General features: G+C 43.1%; 1 protein-coding gene across 2 annotated transcripts; it reads left to right on the top strand.

Moving 5' to 3' along the window:
* Positions 1–705: 705 nt before the first annotated feature.
* LOC141751358 (myosin heavy chain, skeletal muscle, adult-like) lies at positions 706–19,701 on the top strand. 2 transcript variants are annotated; one of them, XM_074607972.1, is made up of 40 exons: positions 706–726; positions 926–973; positions 2,485–2,725; positions 2,814–2,957; positions 3,051–3,207; positions 3,539–3,566; positions 3,664–3,778; positions 3,872–3,964; positions 4,845–4,908; positions 5,073–5,171; positions 5,274–5,377; positions 5,462–5,600; positions 6,809–6,927; positions 7,023–7,172; positions 7,880–8,050; positions 8,420–8,729; positions 8,822–8,907; positions 9,432–9,519; positions 9,610–9,727; positions 9,902–10,025; positions 10,117–10,253; positions 10,355–10,610; positions 11,574–11,816; positions 12,037–12,213; positions 12,299–12,444; positions 12,532–12,622; positions 12,711–13,100; positions 13,344–13,470; positions 13,575–13,693; positions 13,967–14,163; positions 14,571–14,754; positions 14,841–15,006; positions 15,169–15,293; positions 15,488–15,796; positions 15,941–16,144; positions 16,510–16,635; positions 16,735–16,905; positions 16,992–17,096; positions 17,239–17,334; positions 17,746–19,701. In XM_074607972.1, exons 3-40 carry the CDS (start codon positions 2,522–2,524, stop codon positions 17,899–17,901), a joined length of 5,838 nt encoding a protein of 1,945 aa, XP_074464073.1. In that variant the 5' UTR covers positions 706–726; positions 926–973; positions 2,485–2,521; the 3' UTR covers positions 17,902–19,701. The 2 variants fall into 2 exon arrangements, with proteins under 2 accessions (XP_074464073.1, XP_074464074.1); XM_074607973.1 differs by having other exon boundaries at positions 857–973.
* The last annotated feature ends 518 nt before the right edge of the window (positions 19,702–20,219 follow it).

Raw genomic sequence — 20,219 nt, 5'->3', positions numbered from 1 at the left:
ATGCTCTTCTTCATACATCAAAAGTGGCCTCACATGTCTCCCTGAGACACCAACCCAGTAGTTCAGCTAGACCACAGCCTCCTATTGCTGTGACAAAATCTTTGTCTCCTGGCCAGTTATCTCACCACATCTCTGACACTCAGGTATCAGCACTATCACACTGAAGGACTCAGATTACTCCCCTACTTTCAGAATTTTACCATCAAAACCGCAAAATGCTTTTAGTAATACTCATTTCCCTCTTAGTGACCTGCTTAATGTATTGGTCTTAGGATTTCTTACAAGCTTCACACCATCACATGGGGAAGACAAATGTTGTCATCCCCATTGTACAGCTGGGATAGCCGCAGCGCAGACATACCAAGCAATCCAAGCCTGGGTCATACAGTGAGTCGGTGGGAAAGCCAGCAATAGAATCCATAAGTCCTGCATCCAAGTTCTCTAAGTGCCTTGACTAGTCCAGATTCCCTCCTTAACACCCTTGTCACATTATTTATAGGAGATGTATTCATATAGTCAGTAAGACATCAAAATTTTCTAATTATATCTAGTCATGTCAAATGACAATTATGCCCTTAGTTCAGTTTGCCAGACAATGCTTTGCCAAAGAAGGTTTGCCAAAAATTTTTTGACCGAAGAAAGAGTAGGCATCTGTAGCATCTGCAGACTAGATCATATAAAATGTCCCTGCGACAAGTCTGCCCTGTCTCCACGGGAAGCTTCAAGGTAAGTGTGTGGGGTCCGCAGGCTCACAGGAAGGGGATGGTGCCCTTATGTGCCACAACATTCCTGCTGCCTCCAGCGCTCTTTTCCAGGAGGGCAATTTCTCAGCTCAGGTTTTAAATCTGCTTTCAAGGCACCTGCACATTCTCACTCTGGATTTCTGTGCAGCAGCAAGTAGGGAGTTGCCATTTCTGTTTTACAGTACTTACCAGCTGCCAGCCTGCAAGCCACCCATCTGGTGTCAATAGAGGTAAGAACCTCATTTATTAATTCTTAGAGGGCAGAGAAAGATCCTTTGGTGTGAGATCTCTGTATATCTGAGTGAATGGTCTCTGTTTCACCCTATATTTTCAAACCCAGTGTGATTGCAGCAGAGAATGGTGGGGTGCCAAGGCTGTTAAGGTTTTCAAGTAAATCACAGAATCATAGAACAGCCCAGATTGTAAGGGACCTCAAAAGATTATGTGGTCCAATCTTTAAGTGGCTGTGTTTGAAGTCTCTGACCACTGATGACAGAGCAGAAAATCCTGATGGGGAAATTCTTCATTTCTGTTCAACTGACCTAACAGGGATCAAGGTGTGCTCCTTCCCATTTCTGCTGTCGCAGCAGTAGAACTGGACCGAGATGAGCACAGTAGGAAAAAGTGTGAAATTCAACACTTTGTCTCAGAGCATGTGAATTAATGTACTATTTTATCCAAAATTTGCCACGAAATCACTAAAGAAGTGTAGAGAGAGCTGTAATATGAACTACTCTCTGCTTGTCATCTCTGTAAAACCCAACTTTGCCGTTTGTTCCCTTTATTGCTCTGCCTGTTCTCTCGAAGCTGCAGCCCTCCTCCTCTGTAAGCCACCACCTGTTCCTACAGGGACAAATAAAGAATTATCATGTTACTGTCTCATTTTAGTACAAATAAAACACAATACTAAAGGCTGTGTAAATTTTAGGTACCTGTGTCTATACAGGATAGAAATAACTAAATGTCTTCCTAAGCTACCCACTGTTTTTTTTCTGGGGAAAAAAAAATTAAAATAGTAGTTTTTCAGAGAAATTAATACTGGCTGTAAAATTTCTTATTTTTTAAATTCCTGACTTGAGCTTTGAATCTTTGTGTTTAACTTTTCTTTCCCCTAAAAAGTATGTTAATTTTAAAAAAGCAAAAGAAAGTAATAGAAATGGAGCTATGTTAGTGTGCTCTGGAACAGTATTACTTCTCTCTTGACAAGCATTGTAGCCATTTGTGCCTGGATTCAAGAACTCACTAAAATTAGCAAATAATTCTATAAAATTAATACAATGATACAAGTGTTTTATGGATTGAAACTGAGCCATTAAGATGCTCGAGTCTTCTGTATGCCACTCAACGGTCGTCTACAAGCCTTCTGATCTTTCTGAATTAGTATCACTTGGGAAGAAACTGCATTATAATAATGTCAAGTGAATTTTAAAAGAGTACCTAAGCAGCTGTATGGAATTTTGAGGTTCTTAACTCCATAGTACAGTGTCAAAATATTTGACTATTAAGTGACTATGGATAATTTCAAATGCAGTTTCAGTGCAGTGGAACCTAAGTTAAACTATCTCCCAAAATATAATTTTCACATTTTCTATAAGTGTTGAATCCCACTGATATAATACACAATTACTTCCAAAAAAGCTATGAATAGTATTAACATAGTATCTATATTTTCACATATTTTCTTCAACTAACAAGTGCTTACTTTTTGACACATATGAGCAACATATCTGCTCTTCCACAGTGTTCTCTGCTGAAGAGGCCCTCCATAAACTGCAGCCATGTCATCAGACTCTGAGATGGCCGTCTTTGGAGAGGCGGCTCCTTACCTCCGAAAGTCAGAAAAGGAGAGAATTGAGGCCCAGAACAAGCCATTTGATGCCAAGACATCTGTCTTTGTGGTGCATCCTAAGGAATCGTTTGTGAAAGGGACAATCCAGAGCAGAGAAACAGGGAAGGTCACCGTCAAGACTGAAGGTGGAGAGGTGGGTAAAGCCAAGGCCGAAGGTCACCATTTGATTCCCATTCTGGGCTCTTAGCTGACAGTCACGCATCTCTTTCTTCCTCTGACAGACCCTGACTGTGAAGGAAGATCAAATCTTCTCCATGAACCCTCCCAAGTATGATAAAATTGAGGACATGGCCATGATGACCCACCTCCATGAACCCGCTGTGCTGTACAACCTCAAAGAGCGTTATGCAGCCTGGATGATCTACGTAAGTACCAGCAGCACTCTGCCTTTGGGTAGCTAGGAGGAACCGCTCTGCCAGGCTAAGTGGAAGCCAACGTGCCGTCTCCCTTCCTCGCAGACCTACTCGGGTCTCTTCTGCGTCACTGTCAACCCCTACAAGTGGCTGCCGGTGTACAACCCGGAGGTGGTGTTGGCCTACCGAGGCAAGAAGCGCCAGGAGGCCCCTCCACACATCTTCTCCATCTCTGACAACGCCTATCAGTTCATGCTGACAGGTGAGTGGCTCTATCTGTCTCAGAGGGATTGTACCATGAAATTCTCTGAAGCGATACTCTGTTTTAGTAATATGAGGAGACTTTTTCAAAGCTTTCATTGTTATGATGCATACGTGCTATCGTAGTTTTACAATCTTCTCACCATTGTTTCTACTATTTTAAATAAAAGACGTCCCTGCACTCTCTCAGGTGCTGTGAAGGTTTGTTTGTTTGTTTGTTTGTTAATTTAAGTCAAGCTGACAATATGGAATTTATAACTTTAAACTTACCTGACTAAGTTTCATTCTTTCCGTGTTGTTCATTAAGTACTGTATTTCTGCCTCTTTCACAGATCGCGAGAACCAGTCGATCCTGATCACGTATGTACATCCCTGCTCGGGTCCCTGCGGGGCTGCCCGGTGCCAGGGGACCTCCTGCCTGACCGCATGCTCTCTGCATCTCTCTTTGGTTTGACAGCGGAGAATCCGGTGCAGGGAAGACTGTGAACACAAAGCGTGTCATCCAGTACTTTGCAACAATTGCAGCGAGTGGGGATAAGAAGAAGGAGGAGCAGCAGTCAGGCAAAATGCAGGTGAATTAATAGTCACTGGCTTGAATCAATGCTTTCCTCTGTTTCTGACATGATTTTTGGAAAGGATAACCATCAATAATTATTGTCCTGCAGGGAACGCTTGAGGATCAAATCATCAGCGCCAACCCACTGCTGGAGGCCTTTGGAAATGCCAAGACCGTGAGGAACGACAACTCCTCACGCTTTGTAAGTTGTTTAACCAAACGATTCCTAAAAAATAGTAAACAGGAGTGTGTGGCCGTCAATCTTTTCTGTTATAGAACCATCATTTTTTCAAGAGTAAGACTAAACTGTTTTATCATGACTTTGCCACTTACCCTAAAGGTAGTTCTCCAGATTTCAAAAATAGGTATTCTATGAAAAAAATTAATTCTGCTTTGGATTGAGATGTGAATTAAAATAACAGATCACATGGTCTTTCTTCTATAATGTGTTGCAGTGTTAAACAATAGTTTAATTTATTTTTACTTATATTTCTGTTGATTTCCAAAAAGACAGAGAGACAGAATGCCAGGAAGAAAGGGAGGGAGGTTTGGAAAGATGGGAAAGAGAGAGAGAAAAGGAAAGATAAAGAAAGAAAAAGAAGGATGAAAGAAGGAGAGAGGAAGAAAGAAAGTGAGGAAGAAAGAGCACAAAAAACAGGGAGGGTTGAGGGGAGAGAAAGTTTCTACTGGAATAATATGTTTACTTTATGCCAACTTTAAATAATCAGAAGCGAAATGGCTTTTTTGACAGCAAGACAGATTTAAGCAGCTGAACTAGTTAAATGGGTATTTCTCAATCATTTCTCTCTGTATGCAAAATACAGTTGGAAGAGTCCCTCCCACTTGTGCATTCAGTATACATAAAGTATACAGCTGTGCCACTGTTGATTATTTTCATTGTCAAAAATGTAAAAGATGACTTTACATTAATGTTGGAATTATGGCTGATTCTTAAGAAAATGTGTCTAAATAGAAATCTTGTGCCCAGTGGTTGAGATGGCAAAACTCTTCATTTCAGGTTTATTTTTATAATGCTAATCTTATGACATATAATATAATGCTAATCTTTTATTCCATTAAAGGGCAAATTCATCAGAATTCACTTTGGAGCCACAGGAAAACTAGCTTCTGCTGATATTGAAACATGTAAGACACCGTCCTGAACTGTTCACAATCCATCCATTCACCCATGTATCTATACAACACCTTTTCACTCAGCCATCTATCCTGCCTTCCCTCATTCTCTTCCCATCATCTCCCTACTTTCTTTTTTGCTGTTTCTTCTTGCTCTAATTAAAGTTTCCCTCCAGATCTGCTGGAGAAGTCCAGAGTCACTTTCCAGCTCAAAGCAGAAAGAAGCTACCACATATTTTATCAGATCATGTCCAACAAGAAGCCAGAGCTAATAGGTAGGAGGAATGACTAACTTGGAGGAAGATTGCTGAATATCAGCTCACATTATTACTTGCTTGACTAAACTAAGACTGCATGTCCCCTCTTCTTACTTTCAGACATGCTCCTCATTACCACTAACCCCTATGACTACCAATTTGTGAGTCAAGGTGAGATCACTGTTGCCAGCATTAATGACCAGGAGGAGTTGATGGCTACAGATGTAAGTAACAATTAAAAATGTTGTAATGTTGTACCTATTGTCATCTCTCCAAGACAAAGCTTCTATTGGTCCTATTTTTTGCAGAGTGCCATTGATATCCTGGGCTTCACTGCTGATGAAAAGACCGCCATCTACAAGCTGACAGGGGCTGTCATGCACTACGGGAACCTGAAGTTCAAGCAGAAGCAACGAGAGGAGCAGGCAGAGCCCGATGGCACAGAAGGTATTAGCAAAGTCTGTGGTTGACCTATTAAACACAGAAGTGGCAATAATAATTAAGCATTTGGAAGGTGGACAAAGAAAACAATGGAAATGTGTAAAAAGTATTTACGTGGAACTAGTATATAGGTATGAAACCACCATCCAAGATACACCCTTTTTTCAATTACTACCTAATCTTTTTTTGTAGTATATATTGCCCATGTGTCCATAATTATCCCCTGGGCTACCACAGTTCTGGATAGCACAGCCTACTCAGTGTGCTTATATTAAAGACCAACTGAGAGGAGAAATATTTTTCAGAAAATATATTTCTGGTTGCTTCTTTTAAAGGAAATAGAGACATTAAATTCAGTGTTAAAAACCTCCTTCATAAATCATATGGTTTTTTAGAAATTTTGCCCAGCTAAAAGGGAATTTTTCTTCGATTTCTTTCTTCTCCTTTGGAGATTCAAACCCATTACTGCCAATACATAGTAGTATTATTTGAACACCAGTCTAAGTGAGGCATAGGTACACAATGATTTGGAAGAACTGACTTAGAGATCACTACTTAATCACTTAAATGTTATATAATACATCAATGGTTTAAAATTACTAAGCCCTATCTACTTCTTCCGAAGAACATTCTCAGATGGCCAGCTTCAGGACAGAATTTTTAGGTTTTGATCCTGAATGAATGAATATGTCTGCCTTTCTGGTATGACTATAAGAAGTCTTCAAAAAGAGGCACTACTTAATTGTTACCTCTAATTTTGGAATGCGCTCCCTTTTATGTTTATAGCTGCTGCCAAAGAATACAGGTAGCCCAAGTGTACATTTTGAATTACACTCAGGTGGCCAACCTGCTAACACTTTGGTGCTTTGTGATCTGGCTTATAGATACCAATTAGCTTTGGACTAAAGTGATGAATTTCAGATTCAGGATGAATTTTTAATAAATATGTTGTTTCTAGAGGATTCTGTGAAGACCTTTGAAGATCTTCACAGAATGAATAAATACCATTTAGATGTACTGCTCTGAAAAGTTTTCAAAACAGAGATGATTTTTTTTTTTTTTTCAGTGACTGTAATGCTTCCTCTCGGATCCAGGAAGCAGAATTTGATCTCAAGGACATTCAATACTGCAGTTGCTTTGGAAAGGGTTCATCGCTCGAAATGCTGCATGTCTTGTTAGTCTTAATTTTTCTCTCTCCTTGTTCTTCTACTTAGTTGCTGACAAAGCCGCCTACCTGATGGGTCTGAACTCAGCAGACCTGCTCAAGGCCCTCTGCTACCCACGAGTCAAGGTTGGAAATGAATATGTGACCAAGGGTCAAACCGTGCAGCAGGTAACAACCAGTGGTGACTGGGAATCTCTGTCTTGCATCACTTATGTTTTGCTCCAGTTATTGCTTTCCTTCTACTGCATTCTTCTTTATGTTAGGTGAACAATTCAGTGGGTGCCCTGGCAAAGGCTGTCTATGAGAAGATGTTCCTGTGGATGGTTGTTCGCATCAACCAACAGCTGGATACGAAGCAGCCCAGACAGTACTTCATTGGTGTCCTGGACATTGCTGGCTTTGAGATCTTTGATGTAAGGATTCTAGGTTAGAGAACAGCTCTTGTAGGAGGAGATTGCTGTATCAGAGGACTTCCAAATAATATTCTTCTGAAGGTTTAACATGCTACTCATTTGCAATTTTCTGGAAAAAAAAAAGTATCCTTCATTTTCTTTTGTAGCACAGAGCAAAATCCTCAAAAGTTTCATCAGGACAAGAACAGAATTACATTGTTTGTGTAGAAGTAGCAAATAGAATTTTATATGTTGCAATATTTTAACAGTTTGAATTTAATATTAATGCTTTTTTAAAAACTGACATAATTACATTAATTTTATATAAGAAGTTGTAGAGTAGAACTAGGATTTGGAGATACATTGACAAATATATAACAGTTTAAAGATGTGTAAATTGTTTAAAAGGCCAAGGAATGAATAGGTAAATGTTTAGTCAGAGATATCAAGTGGTTAAAAATTGGAGACCACAACATACACTCATCTTTTTGGCTGAATAAAAACATGCCAAATTACCTTATGAATTTTAGGAGATTCACTGGAAATATCTGCTCTGGAAAAAATTTCCATTTTCACTATGTTGGTATTTCTTTGGGGAGATGCATATAGGTCCTGCTATGCTATGGTCCTGATAATACAGTTGTGTTTTAACTGGGGAGACTTTTAAATGATTAAAAACTGTGCATGTTGACAATGGGTGGTTGTTGTTGTTTTTTTCCACTGGGCAGTTCAACAGCCTGGAGCAGCTGTGCATCAACTTCACCAATGAGAAACTGCAACAGTTCTTCAATCACCACATGTTCGTGCTGGAGCAGGAGGAGTACAAGAAGGAAGGGATTGAATGGACATTCATTGACTTTGGGATGGACCTGGCTGCCTGCATTGAACTCATTGAGAAAGTAAATTTTTATGTCTTGTATTTTCAGGAACTCGTTATGTTAAATTGAAATGGTTGAATGCTATTCAAAAAAAGTGTTGCTTCCATCGTTACTTTCATGCATTCAGTTTTAGTAGTTTAAAATATAGTCTTTCTCCTCCTGATTTTTTAACATGTGTTTTGGCATAAAAAACATTCCTGAATCTCTGTGCCAAAGTGTGGGTCAAGCAGGTGAATCTTTTAAACTCACTTTCTAGAAAGAAATTTTCTTCATGGCAAGGGTATTGTTTTATTCCTCAGCTTCCTGTCTTTTACTATAGTCCTTTTAAGATCAAGTTGTTATCATATTATTCTATAGATATTCTCTCTTCTTTATTGTACTGTCTTCCAGCCCATGGGCATCTTCTCCATCCTGGAAGAGGAGTGCATGTTCCCCAAGGCAACTGACACCTCTTTCAAGAACAAGCTCTACGACCAGCACCTGGGCAAGTCCAGCAACTTCCAGAAGCCCAAGCCTGCCAAAGGCAAGGCTGAGGCCCACTTCTCCCTGGTGCACTACGCTGGCACAGTAGACTACAACATCACTGGCTGGCTTGAGAAGAACAAGGACCCCCTGAATGAAACTGTCATTGGGTTGTACCAGAAATCATCCGTGAAGACACTGGCCTTACTCTTTGCCAGCTATGGTGGAGCAGAAACAGGTTAGTTTTCCAAAATTCTTTTTTTCCAACATTTATGATATGTTAAGAAGCAACAAAAAAATAATATTAAAAATCTCTTTTTGTTCTTGAAGAGGCTAGTGGTGGTGGCGCTGGTGGTGGCAAGAAGGGTGGGAAGAAGAAGGGTTCTTCTTTCCAGACAGTCTCAGCTCTTTTCCGGGTAAAGTATGAATTTCATTATCTGTAAAGTGACATGAACATGGTTTCATACCTGAGCTATCTAAACTCCTGTTCTTCTCCGGACATTGGTTTTATGATGAAACAATAATAAGTATGAAGAGAGCAGAAGTTACTCACTGCCTTTTCCTATTAATTATCTGTTCACATTTGTGATTTCTTTCAAGCGGTCTTCAGCTGACTTCCTGATTTTCTTTTAAAAGCTCACCTACACTCATTGTGAAAAGTATTCTTCTGAATCCAGGATGTAACATAAGTATTAATCTTATAAAAACTTGCGTAAAAATTTTTATACAGTGGTGCTTTATTTCCTCTACACTAAAGTGCGTTATCTGAAACTTTCTTTTTATGAGAATGGTTAAGTATATAGAAGGTTTGATTAAAATTAAATTTTGAATTTGAAAGCTTCTTCATCATAATAGTCATTGTCTTAGTTCCCTGGCATCTAGTTACAGAGTACAAAGAGGTACATTTCTTTAATCTATGCTGCTATACATGATCCCATAGGAGAACTTAAACAAGCTGATGACCAATCTACGGAGCACTCACCCCCATTTTGTCCGTTGCATCATCCCAAATGAAACAAAAACACCTGGTAAGACGCTCAAGCAAAAAGAGAACTTGTATACATCCATTCCTCTCTGCATTGGAAACCGTGGTATTCATTTACGCTCTGATTTTCTAGGTGCCATGGAGCATGAACTGGTACTTCACCAGCTGCGGTGTAATGGCGTGCTAGAAGGCATCAGAATTTGCAGGAAAGGTTTCCCCAGCAGAGTTCTCTATGCTGACTTCAAACAGAGGTAAGAGCACTGCACTTCTCAGCATCATTAAAAGCAATGTTGGTTCATTCATATAGGTTCATTCAGGCTGGAATCTGTTGTCAAAAATAGCTATATATGAGCTGGTGGGTTTCAGTAGCTGGTGTGTGTTGATTGGGAAAAAACAGCCTTGTCTTCCTCCTTCTCTTTTCACAGATACAAGGTGCTTAATGCCAGTGCTATCCCAGAGGGACAGTTCATTGATAGCAAGAAGGCTTCTGAGAAGCTTCTTGGGTCCATCGATGTGGACCACACCCAGTACAAATTTGGTCACACCAAGGTACAAACCCTCCTTGACCCACTGTCAGGCCCTGTGTGCCTGTGCTTTGCTCTACCTGAGTGTGATGTGCTGCAACGTTCCCTTTCTCAAGGTGTTCTTCAAAGCTGGGCTGCTGGGACTCCTGGAGGAGATGAGGGATGAGAAGCTGGCACAGCTCATCACCCGCACACAGGCCAGGTGCAGGGGCTTCCTGATGAGAGTGGAGTACCAGAGAATGGTGGAGAGGAGGTAGACATTCCTCATCTTCAGTTAACGTCACTGTACTTGGGGGAAAGTGTTGACACTTGTCATATTGAAAATATTCAATGTATATTTGAATTATGCTTCAGGGAGTCCATCTTCTGCATCCAGTACAACATTCGTGCATTCATGAATGTCAAGCACTGGCCCTGGATGAAGCTCTTCTTCAAGATCAAGCCCTTGCTGAAAAGCGCAGAATCGGAGAAGGAGATGGCCAACATGAAGGAAGAATTTGAGAAAACCAAGGAAGAGCTTGCAAAGTCTGAGGCAAAGAGGAAGGAGCTGGAGGAGAAAATGGTGAAACTGGTGCAGGAGAAAAACGATCTGCAGCTCCAAGTGCAGGCCGTGAGTAACATTATTTTATTTTTTATAGAGGGAAAATTAGTAATTAAGATTGAACTCTTCTTTCATACTATGGAACGCTCAAATTGCAAGCTAAACTGCCTTACAAAATATTTTAAGCTGAATACGATGTAACTAAAGGTAAAATTCAGGTCTCATTCTTTCCCCTCTCAATCTCACTATTACAAAATAGAGTTTAAGCTAAGGAATGACTATGTAGTCTTAATGCCCACAGGTAGATATCTCCATTTGCGTTCACGACAAAGCCTCATTGTAGTTACTGTAGTGTATTTAGTAGAGTTGAGACAGTGATTCAGTTGGCCAACTACTCTGCCTTAATTCTGTAGACAAAATAAAGAGCCTAGTGACATTTCTTATGGCATATCTCGTCTGAGTTCCTGTAGCTACTGCTCCTAGAAGATGCAGATGCCCATTACATCCTAGAACACGAAGTCCTAGCTTTGTATGTTTGTCTCCAATGCCATTTGACCTCTCGGAAACTTGGGCAACATTTTGGCAATACTCTGTAGTTGAAGTGCCCATTTCAGGGAAAGAAGAATTTTGTTCTAGTGTCCACTGACTGTATTGGCTAGGTATAAAACTACTAATGAGTGTTTCAAATATTTTCTTAATGGTGGAATTATTTAAAATTCTCACTACTTCCACATAAATTACTTTCCACATTATAAAATACAATCACCTTCTAAGGGAGAAAAAGGTAACATTAATTAAATCCAAGTAACCCTGTGACATACCTGAAATAAACAATGTGAAATGTAATGGAGCTAGCTACAGTATCTGATGTTGAGGACAGAAAAATATAAAAATTATTAAAAACTTACTCTAAATTTGTGATTCGTAATATAATTGCACACTAATCTTTTCCCAAAAAGTAATCCCAAATGTTGATCTGACGCACATCTGGTCCTTCATCATTAAATAACCTGTCCTGTATTTTCCCACCAGGAAGCTGATGCTTTGGCTGATGCTGAGGAGAGGTGTGATCAGCTCATCAAAACCAAAATCCAGCTGGAAGCCAAAGTAAAGGAGGTGACAGAAAGGGCTGAGGATGAAGAAGAAATTAATGCTGAGCTGACTGCCAAGAAGAGAAAACTGGAGGATGAATGTTCAGAGCTGAAAAAAGATATTGATGACCTTGAATTAACACTAGCCAAGGTTGAGAAGGAAAAACATGCCACAGAAAACAAGGTACATGCATAGGGAGTCACAGAAAGGGCCGAGACATCACTAGTCTAAGAGTAAGAGCTTACTACCATAAAAAATATTGGCTTTGAAAAATTTTGAGCTGGGTATTGTCTGAGCATCCAAAGAATAAATGAAATACGTGGCAAAATACTGCAAAATAAAAATGTCACTGCACCAGCAGACACGTTTTCTACCAAATTTTGACAGTTCCTCATATTTGTAGGTGAAAAACCTCACAGAGGAGATGGCAACCCTGGACGAGACCATTGTGAAGCTGACAAAAGAGAAGAAAGCCCTCCAAGAGGCCCATCAGCAGACACTGGATGACCTGCAGGCAGAAGAGGACAAAGTCAATACGCTGACCAAAGCCAAGACCAAGCTGGAGCAGCAAGTGGACGATGTAAGCACACAGGCAGACAGCAAGAACAGAACAGGTATGGAGTTAGACCTGGCTGGTGGAACACTGATGGTGGTGTTGTGTTTAGCTGGAAGGGTCCCTGGAGCAAGAGAAGAAACTGCGCATGGACCTTGAGAGAGCCAAGAGGAAACTCGAAGGAGACCTGAAGCTGGCCCATGACAGCATAATGGATTTGGAAAATGATAAGCAGCAGCTGGATGAGAAACTGAAGAAGTAAGTGTGGCTGTGGAGCACCTGAGCGCTGGGCTGGTGCACTTGTCTTCTTCCTTTGAGCTCTAACATGGTTTGCTTTGTCCAAAGGAAAGACTTTGAAATCAGCCAGATCCAGAGCAAAATCGAGGATGAGCAAGCCCTGGGCATGCAATTGCAGAAGAAGATCAAGGAGCTGCAGGCAAGTGTCTGTTCCTTCCCCTCTTTCACTGGGTCCCCGGTGAGGAAGGAGGAGGGCATGGGTGTGAAGGCTGCCTAATGTTCCCCAGGCGCGTATTGAGGAACTGGAGGAGGAAATTGAGGCAGAGCGAACCTCTCGGGCAAAAGCAGAGAAGCATCGGGCTGACCTCTCAAGGGAGCTCGAGGAGATCAGTGAGCGCCTGGAAGAAGCAGGAGGGGCTACCACAGCTCAGATTGAGATGAACAAGAAGCGTGAGGCAGAGTTTCAGAAGATGCGTCGTGACCTCGAAGAGGCCACGCTGCAGCATGAGGCCACGGCTGCCGCCCTGCGGAAGAAGCACGCGGACAGCACAGCTGAGCTTGGGGAGCAGATTGACAACCTGCAGCGAGTGAAGCAGAAGCTGGAGAAGGAGAAGAGTGAGCTGAAGATGGAGATTGATGACTTGGCCAGTAACATGGAGTCTGTCTCCAAAGCCAAGGTACTGAAAAATATACTGAAATCAACTTGAAAATAAATAGTGTTGCAGCATATCTTTTTAAAATATAGTCAGGTGCCAGTATAACTCTCTGCCTCTCTTTGGAACTGTGTTTCTAACCCTCTAACGCCAATGAGCTGAAGAGAGCGTGTATGTCTGTTCACACTATTCTGGTGAGATTTGTGCTGCTGGAGAGAAGGAGGAGTCCAGAAACTAATCTTCTTTTGTTCTCTGTGATCTCCGCAGGCAAATCTGGAGAAGATGTGCCGCACACTGGAAGACCAGCTAAGTGAGATTAAGACAAAAGAAGAAGAGCATCAGCGCATGATCAATGACCTCAGTGCTCAAAGAGCTCGTCTGCAGACAGAATCAGGTGCGAGAGCCTCCTTTGTGCTGAGGAATGGGAGAGCATCCTAAAAGAGTTGGTTTGGGTCAAGAATGACAATGAAAATACTTCCTTTCTGTGTGCTTTCCCAGGTGAATATTCGCGGCAGGTGGAGGAGAAAGATGCTCTGATTTCTCAGCTGTCAAGAGGCAAGCAGGCTTTCACCCAACAGATTGAGGAACTCAAAAGGCACTTAGAGGAAGAGATAAAGGTGATGACTTTTCCTACAGCTGGCCACTGAAAGCACTTTTAACTCCACACTGCCTACTGGGGACAGGGTCTGCTTAGCACAAGCCATACTGGGAGAAGATTTTAATTTCTCGGGGAGTGTTATTAGTGGATTGTTTCCTCCAGGCTTACCTCTCTCCTCCATTGCAAACACCTACACCCTCCCAGCAGCTCTGTGCTCTGTGTTAAATTAATTCATCGGAAGATATTTCCCAGGATCTTTACCATTCTTGCCCCAATCCTACTCTCTACCCAGGCCAAGAGTGCCCTGGCCCACGCCTTGCAGTCTGCTCGCCACGACTGTGACTTGCTGCGGGAACAATATGAGGAGGAGCAGGAGGCCAAGGGGGAGCTGCAGCGTGCCCTGTCCAAGGCCAACAGTGAAGTGGCCCAGTGGAGAACCAAATACGAGACGGACGCCATTCAGCGCACGGAGGAGCTGGAGGAGGCCAAGTACGTGGGGAAAGGTGGGAAGCAAAAAAGGGGTAGATTAAGAAGGAAAATTTGAAGACACAACTGCAATATTGTCATAGAAAGTTAAATCTGTGCTTTGGGGCCCGGTAAAGCCTGAGGTAAAGTATATCCTTTAAAGGCTGTTGTTTAGGAAATGGAGATGAAAATATTCCCTGACCCAGAGAATGATACAGATAACCTGTAGATAGTAGATACAGAAGCTACACTGGTTCTTTAAACCTGGGAAGCAGAGCTGGGAAAACAATTACTGGCTGGGAGAGGACTGTCTGTGCATAGGACACGTACTCAATGAAGTGGCAAAATGCCCTGTTATGAAAAGCTCATCAGTCATACATCACAGCCTACCGTTTGCACTCAAACCATGAGCTATGCTTACCACCCCTCAGGAAGAAGCTGGCACAGCGCCTGCAGGATGCTGAGGAACACGTTGAAGCCGTCAATGCCAAATGTGCCTCCCTGGAAAAGACAAAGCAGAGGCTGCAGAATGAAGTGGAGGACCTGATGATTGACGTGGAGCGATCGAATGCTGCCTGCGCAGCGCTGGATAAGAAGCAGAAGAACTTTGACAAGGTGTTTTGGGCTCCAGGCCTGGGGCTTCTGGGCAGAGCATCCCCTCCTGATTGCCACAGCCATACTCACGCCCCGTTTCTCTTCAGATCCTGGCAGAGTGGAAGCAGAAGTATGAGGAAACGCAGGCTGAGCTGGAAGCCTCCCAGAAGGAGTCTCGCTCTCTCAGCACAGAGCTGTTTAAGATGAAGAATGCCTATGAGGAGTCCTTGGACCACCTGGAAACGCTGAAGCGTGAGAACAAGAACTTGCAGCGTAAGTCCCCGTTCCTCGGCTCCTGGCAGGACTTTCTCACAAGCTTGTCTTTCAGCCACACTGAACGGGTCTGGCCCTGCAGTGACAAGAAGATGCTTATCACCAGGGCCCTTCCCATTCAGCGCTGTGCCTGACCATTGCACGTTTCACCCTTCCTTGCAGAGGAGATTTCCGACCTCACGGAGCAGATTGCTGAGGGTGGAAAGGCAATTCATGAGCTGGAGAAAGTCAAGAAGCAGATTGAGCAGGAGAAATCTGAAATCCAGGCTGCTCTGGAGGAAGCTGAGGTACATGCCCGTAATCACTGGTCTCTGCACTAAAAATAGGGGCAATGGGGAAACATTGGCTAAAAACTGCTTGGTCCTACCCTCTTCTGGCTGGGGAGTGCAGCCAGCTGAGGTTTTCTGAAGCATGCTCTAATTAACTAGAAAGCAAGCAGTAGCTCCATCGATGTTACAAATGTTTGTGTGCACTTGTGCAGGCCTCCCTAGAACACGAAGAGGGGAAGATCCTGCGCCTCCAGCTTGAGCTCAACCAGGTGAAGTCTGAGATTGACAGGAAGATAGCAGAGAAAGATGAGGAGATCGACCAGCTGAAGAGAAACCACCTCAGAATTGTGGAGTCCATGCAGAGCACCCTGGACGCTGAGATCAGGAGCAGGAATGAAGCCCTGCGGCTGAAGAAGAAGATGGAGGGAGACCTGAACGAAATGGAGATCCAGCTGAGCCATGCCAACCGCGTGGCAGCAGAGGCACAAAAGAACCTGAGAAACACACAGGCGGTACTAAAGGTATAGCACAGCGGAACAGGTGCTGACTGCTTTCTGATGCAGCTAAAAAATTTCCTGTTCTACAGTTCTATCAGCACTATATTGGTGAGAAAACAGGAAATTAGGAAAAATACACGTCACAATCTGTCTTGTCTCTCTTACCAGGATACCCAGATACACTTGGATGACGCTCTCAGGACACAGGAGGACCTGAAGGAGCAGGTGGCCATGGTGGAGCGCAGAGCAAACCTGCTGCAGGCTGAAATTGAGGAGCTACGGGCAGCCCTGGAGCAGACAGAGCGCTCCAGGAAAGTGGCTGAGCAGGAACTGATGGATGCAAGTGAGAGAGTTCAGCTCCTCCACACTCAGGTTAGATTCACGAGATTCAAAATCTCAAGGGCCTTTTTTTTCCCTTTCCAAATTTTTCATCTGTGTAAATTCTTAAATCATCTCTTGCAATGAAAAGGTTATCCAGGAGCCAGAATCATTACACTTGTACAAAGAAGTGGTTTGTAGCTAAACGACTAGGATTGCATTCACAGGAGTCAGAAGTGCTTCTTAAAATGCTAAGAAGTCTCTGCTATCCACCTCTGTATGACCTGACAAGATGCATCATTGCAAGAAGGATGCTGTTATTGGATATCTAGATGATCACTTTAAATTTAAACAGTAAATTTCTGAAATAAGTGTTCTGTTTGGGAGCCAACTGGACGATATTTGTTGTTGTTCAACAGAACACCAGCTTGATCAACACCAAGAAGAAGCTGGAAACAGACATTGCCCAAATCCAGGGTGAAATGGAGGATACGATCCAGGAAGCCCGCAATGCTGAAGAGAAGGCCAAGAAGGCCATCACAGATGTGAGTCGGGAGATCCTTTCCCTGCTGCTGATGGTGGATGTATTCTCCCCGAGAATGTCTCCAGCCCCAAAAACGGCTTTGCCTCTTTGCTCTCATCAGGCAGCCATGATGGCAGAAGAGCTGAAGAAGGAGCAGGACACCAGCGCCCACCTGGAGAGGATGAAGAAGAACCTGGACCAGACGGTGAAGGACCTGCAGCTTCGTCTGGATGAGGCTGAGCAGTTGGCACTGAAAGGAGGCAAGAAGCAAATCCAGAAGCTGGAGGCCAGAGTGCGTAGGGCTTTTATTTGTGCAGGAGTGAGCATGTGCCTTGGAGAGATACCAGGGAAGCTCCAAAGATGGGCTTCTCATTGCAGGTGCGGGAGCTGGAAGGGGAGGTTGATGCTGAGCAGAAGCGCAGCGCTGAAGCCGTGAAGGGGGTGCGCAAGTACGAGAGGAGGGTGAAGGAGCTGACCTACCAGGTACGGCAGGAGGCCTCCTTTGGCTGACACAGACTCATCCCAGGAAGCTATAGCTTTTCACATGAACTCCAAGGGGAAATGTTATTTTGTGGTGTGCAGAAACCAATTATTCACTCTCTTTCCTGCTTGCCAATGCCTCTAGTCTGAGGAAGACCGGAAGAATATTCTGAGGCTCCAGGATCTGGTGGACAAGCTGCAAATGAAGGTGAAATCCTACAAGAGACAAGCTGAGGAGGCTGTAAGTATTGCTTGAAGAATAGGCAAGTATTGCTTTCTGTGAGTGTCACACAGGGACTAAGGAGATGATTATCAGAAACCTAGAAAATGCCAGTGATCAACATTTAAGGGTTTTAGGGTCTTGTTCATCCAGATAAACCCCCCTCATTTCTGAGCACCAAACAAATGGGAGACTAAGTACACAAATGACAACTGTGATTGACAAAATAGCTCCTCAAGAGAGACACAGTACTGGTGAAGCTTGTCCCGGTGGGGTCCTGAAGAAGGGAGGGTGAGGAGGTCTGTGCGAGGCTTATGTGTAAGTAGTGGGGGGTGGGGGATGGAGGCCCAGGCATCCCCCCAGGGAGGAGGCGCAGGAGGAGCGAAACCCCTGCCCTGGGCTCCTCACCACCGACTCCCTCTCCCCGCACAGGAGGAGCTCTCCAATGTCAACCTCTCCAAGTTCCGCAAGATCCAGCACGAGCTGGAGGAAGCCGAGGAGCGGGCTGACATTGCAGAGTCGCAGGTCAACAAGCTCCGAGTGAAGAGTCGGGAGTTTCACAGCAAGAAGATAGGAGAGGAAGAGTGAGGATGTCCTGAGGCAACAAAGTGACCTGGGGGCTGCACAAAATGTGAACCTCTCACTCACTTTCTTCTGCAACGAATCTTTGTAACCATGTCAATGTCTAGAGAATAAAGACCTTAGATTCCTTTGCTAACACAACAGAAACAGTGGTTTTGGTTGTAATAATGCAATTCTGCAGCTACTTAAGTTTTGGCATTTTCAAATGAAACATTTTATTTCACTTTAACCCTTGCATAGCAGTTGAGCTTTTATTATCCCATGTCCAGTATTTTCCCACTGTCTCCTATTACAACACTTAATAGGGAATACCACTAATTTAATTCCCATACTGGCAAGAGGAGAGGGTCAAGACAAAGGCAGGATAATTACCTTGTCTGTCCTGGCACAGCAAAAATGTTTCTGCCTTGGGGATTCCTCTTCGTAAATGTGTGCAAATGAGGTTCTTTTTGCTGGTCTCATTCTCACTTTGGCAAGTTGGATTTAGAGGCTGGTTACCCAATAAAAAAAATCTTGAGCCCAAAAGGCATCCAGATGTCCTCATGGAGGCACTTATGCTTCCTTTGAACAAGGCACGTGAAAGCCATGAACTCTAGAGGGCGGGCAAAATTAACAATCAGGCAGACCTTTTTTATATAAAAAATGATTAAAAATAACTTCTAAAACAAAACAAAAAAGGTATTTGGAGATAGATAGTTAGGTAGAATTAGTTACAGATAGAATAGTCAATATTAAGACAGAATGCTCCTGTCGTAAACGAAATGGAGATGGGTGAACAGATTGGTAGAAGTAAGAGTGAACAAGAGAACTCCCTATCAGATAAAACCCAAAGAATGTAACATGAAGAACCACCAGAACAAGCTTGGAACTGCTGTAGTACTGTATAGTGTTTTTCAGTACAGAAATATTTAAATAGGACTATAGTAAGTATTTGTGACAACGAATAATGTGGAGTTATGTATAAATACAAAAAGCTAAAGGAACTAGTTTTCATCATGTAAGATAAGACCTCAAGTGGGAAGAACTCTGGGGACAACATACCTTTAACGAAATCACAAACTCTAGCAATTTATGGAAGAAAAAAGCATAGGTGATAATGCCAAACAGTGTCCTACCACTTGCAGAAATGGAAGAGTTGGAATGGAGATACTAACTGCATCCGGGATGGATAGAGAAGAAACAAGTCACCTACACGATGTCTGCTGGTCTAAAGTTTTAAATAAGTGACAGCCTGTCTCCTGCAAGGCAAGAAACAGTACTTAAAATACAGAACAGCCACGGCGGCAGCACTGGACACTGGTGCATCGTGTGCTGCTAAAGGGCACGGTGTGTTTGCAGCAACAGCATTCAGGATTAGGAGGTCTTCATTCTCCCAAGCATGCTGAGGAATGCACCCAAGAAATCCTGCCGTGTTATAACTAAACATGGAAGTCCTTTGCTAGGCAACAGCTAAATGTATTTAAGGAAAAGGTGACACCCTGTGTTGACTCCTGTATCACTGTAAGTGATGCTCTTGAGGGACAGCATCTTTATGTGTGAAGCTGTGAAAGCTGCATCGGCGCCAGCGATATCTGGGCACCGAAGAAGGGAAACCACCTCTCTCCCTTCCCACATTATGCTCCCAAGAAATAGGTGGGATTCTTTCTTTTCCAGACAAAACCTTTGAACACCTTGAGAGGAAGCAAAAGCATTTTGTTTTTACTAAAGCACACATTTCCTTAAACAAATAAACAGACAACCAACCCCCAAAAGCTTAATTCCAAGGTCAGTGTAGTGCAACTGTGGCTCAGTAAAAGCGTGGAGAAGTATTTCTAGCTCCATGGGTACGTTTTTCAACCTGCTGACTGACTAGCAAATACGACAACAACTTTGGGGACCATATTTGGATGCCTAAATTCCCTGTTACCCTTGGACAATATGACAATGACCATCCATAAGGCACAACCTGGCCTGACTGTGTAAGAATCATGATGCACTTGAAGCACTTGAAAATGTTGGGGCTCATCTCTTACCTGTAAGAAGTTATGGCTTGAGAATTTGTTCCTAAACGATCAGCTGGTGAAGACAACTTTGAGGGTTCCTTAAATGACAACAACTTGGTACGATTATCTGCTTCACGCTGCAATGGGGGAAATGGAGAGAAGTCCCACAGGTTGCACCGGGCTGACCTGGGCTCGCCACCAGCCATCCCGGAAAGCAGGATTGGAGACTTCTTAGAATCAGGGTGGAATATTAATGGGAGGGGTAAGGAAAACTAATTTCTCCTCACTTTGTGATTTGCTGCCTTAACTGGAGGGCAGGAGTCATTTTGCATTGACACGCTA

This window comes from Larus michahellis, chromosome 14 (genome assembly GCF_964199755.1).
Source record: "Larus michahellis chromosome 14, bLarMic1.1, whole genome shotgun sequence".
Classification (NCBI taxonomy): Eukaryota; Metazoa; Chordata; class Aves; order Charadriiformes; family Laridae; genus Larus; species Larus michahellis.
Note: the sequence above shows the minus strand (reverse complement) of the source record. Positions and strands in the feature narration are given on the sequence as shown.

What these genes read in the sequence shown, in the direction of transcription:
- LOC141751358 (XM_074607972.1), top strand. Translation starts at nt 2,522, where the DNA reads ATGTCATCAGACTCTGAGATGGCCGTCTTTGGAGAGGCGGCTCCTTAC. An exon ending in TGCAGCTCCAAGTGCAGGCC is followed by an intron (nt 10,611 to 11,573) that starts GTGAGTAACATT and finishes TTTTCCCACCAG; the next exon opens with GAAGCTGATGCTTTGGCTGA. An exon ending in TGAGAACAAGAACTTGCAGC is followed by an intron (nt 15,007 to 15,168) that starts GTAAGTCCCCGT and finishes CCTTCCTTGCAG; the next exon opens with AGGAGATTTCCGACCTCACG.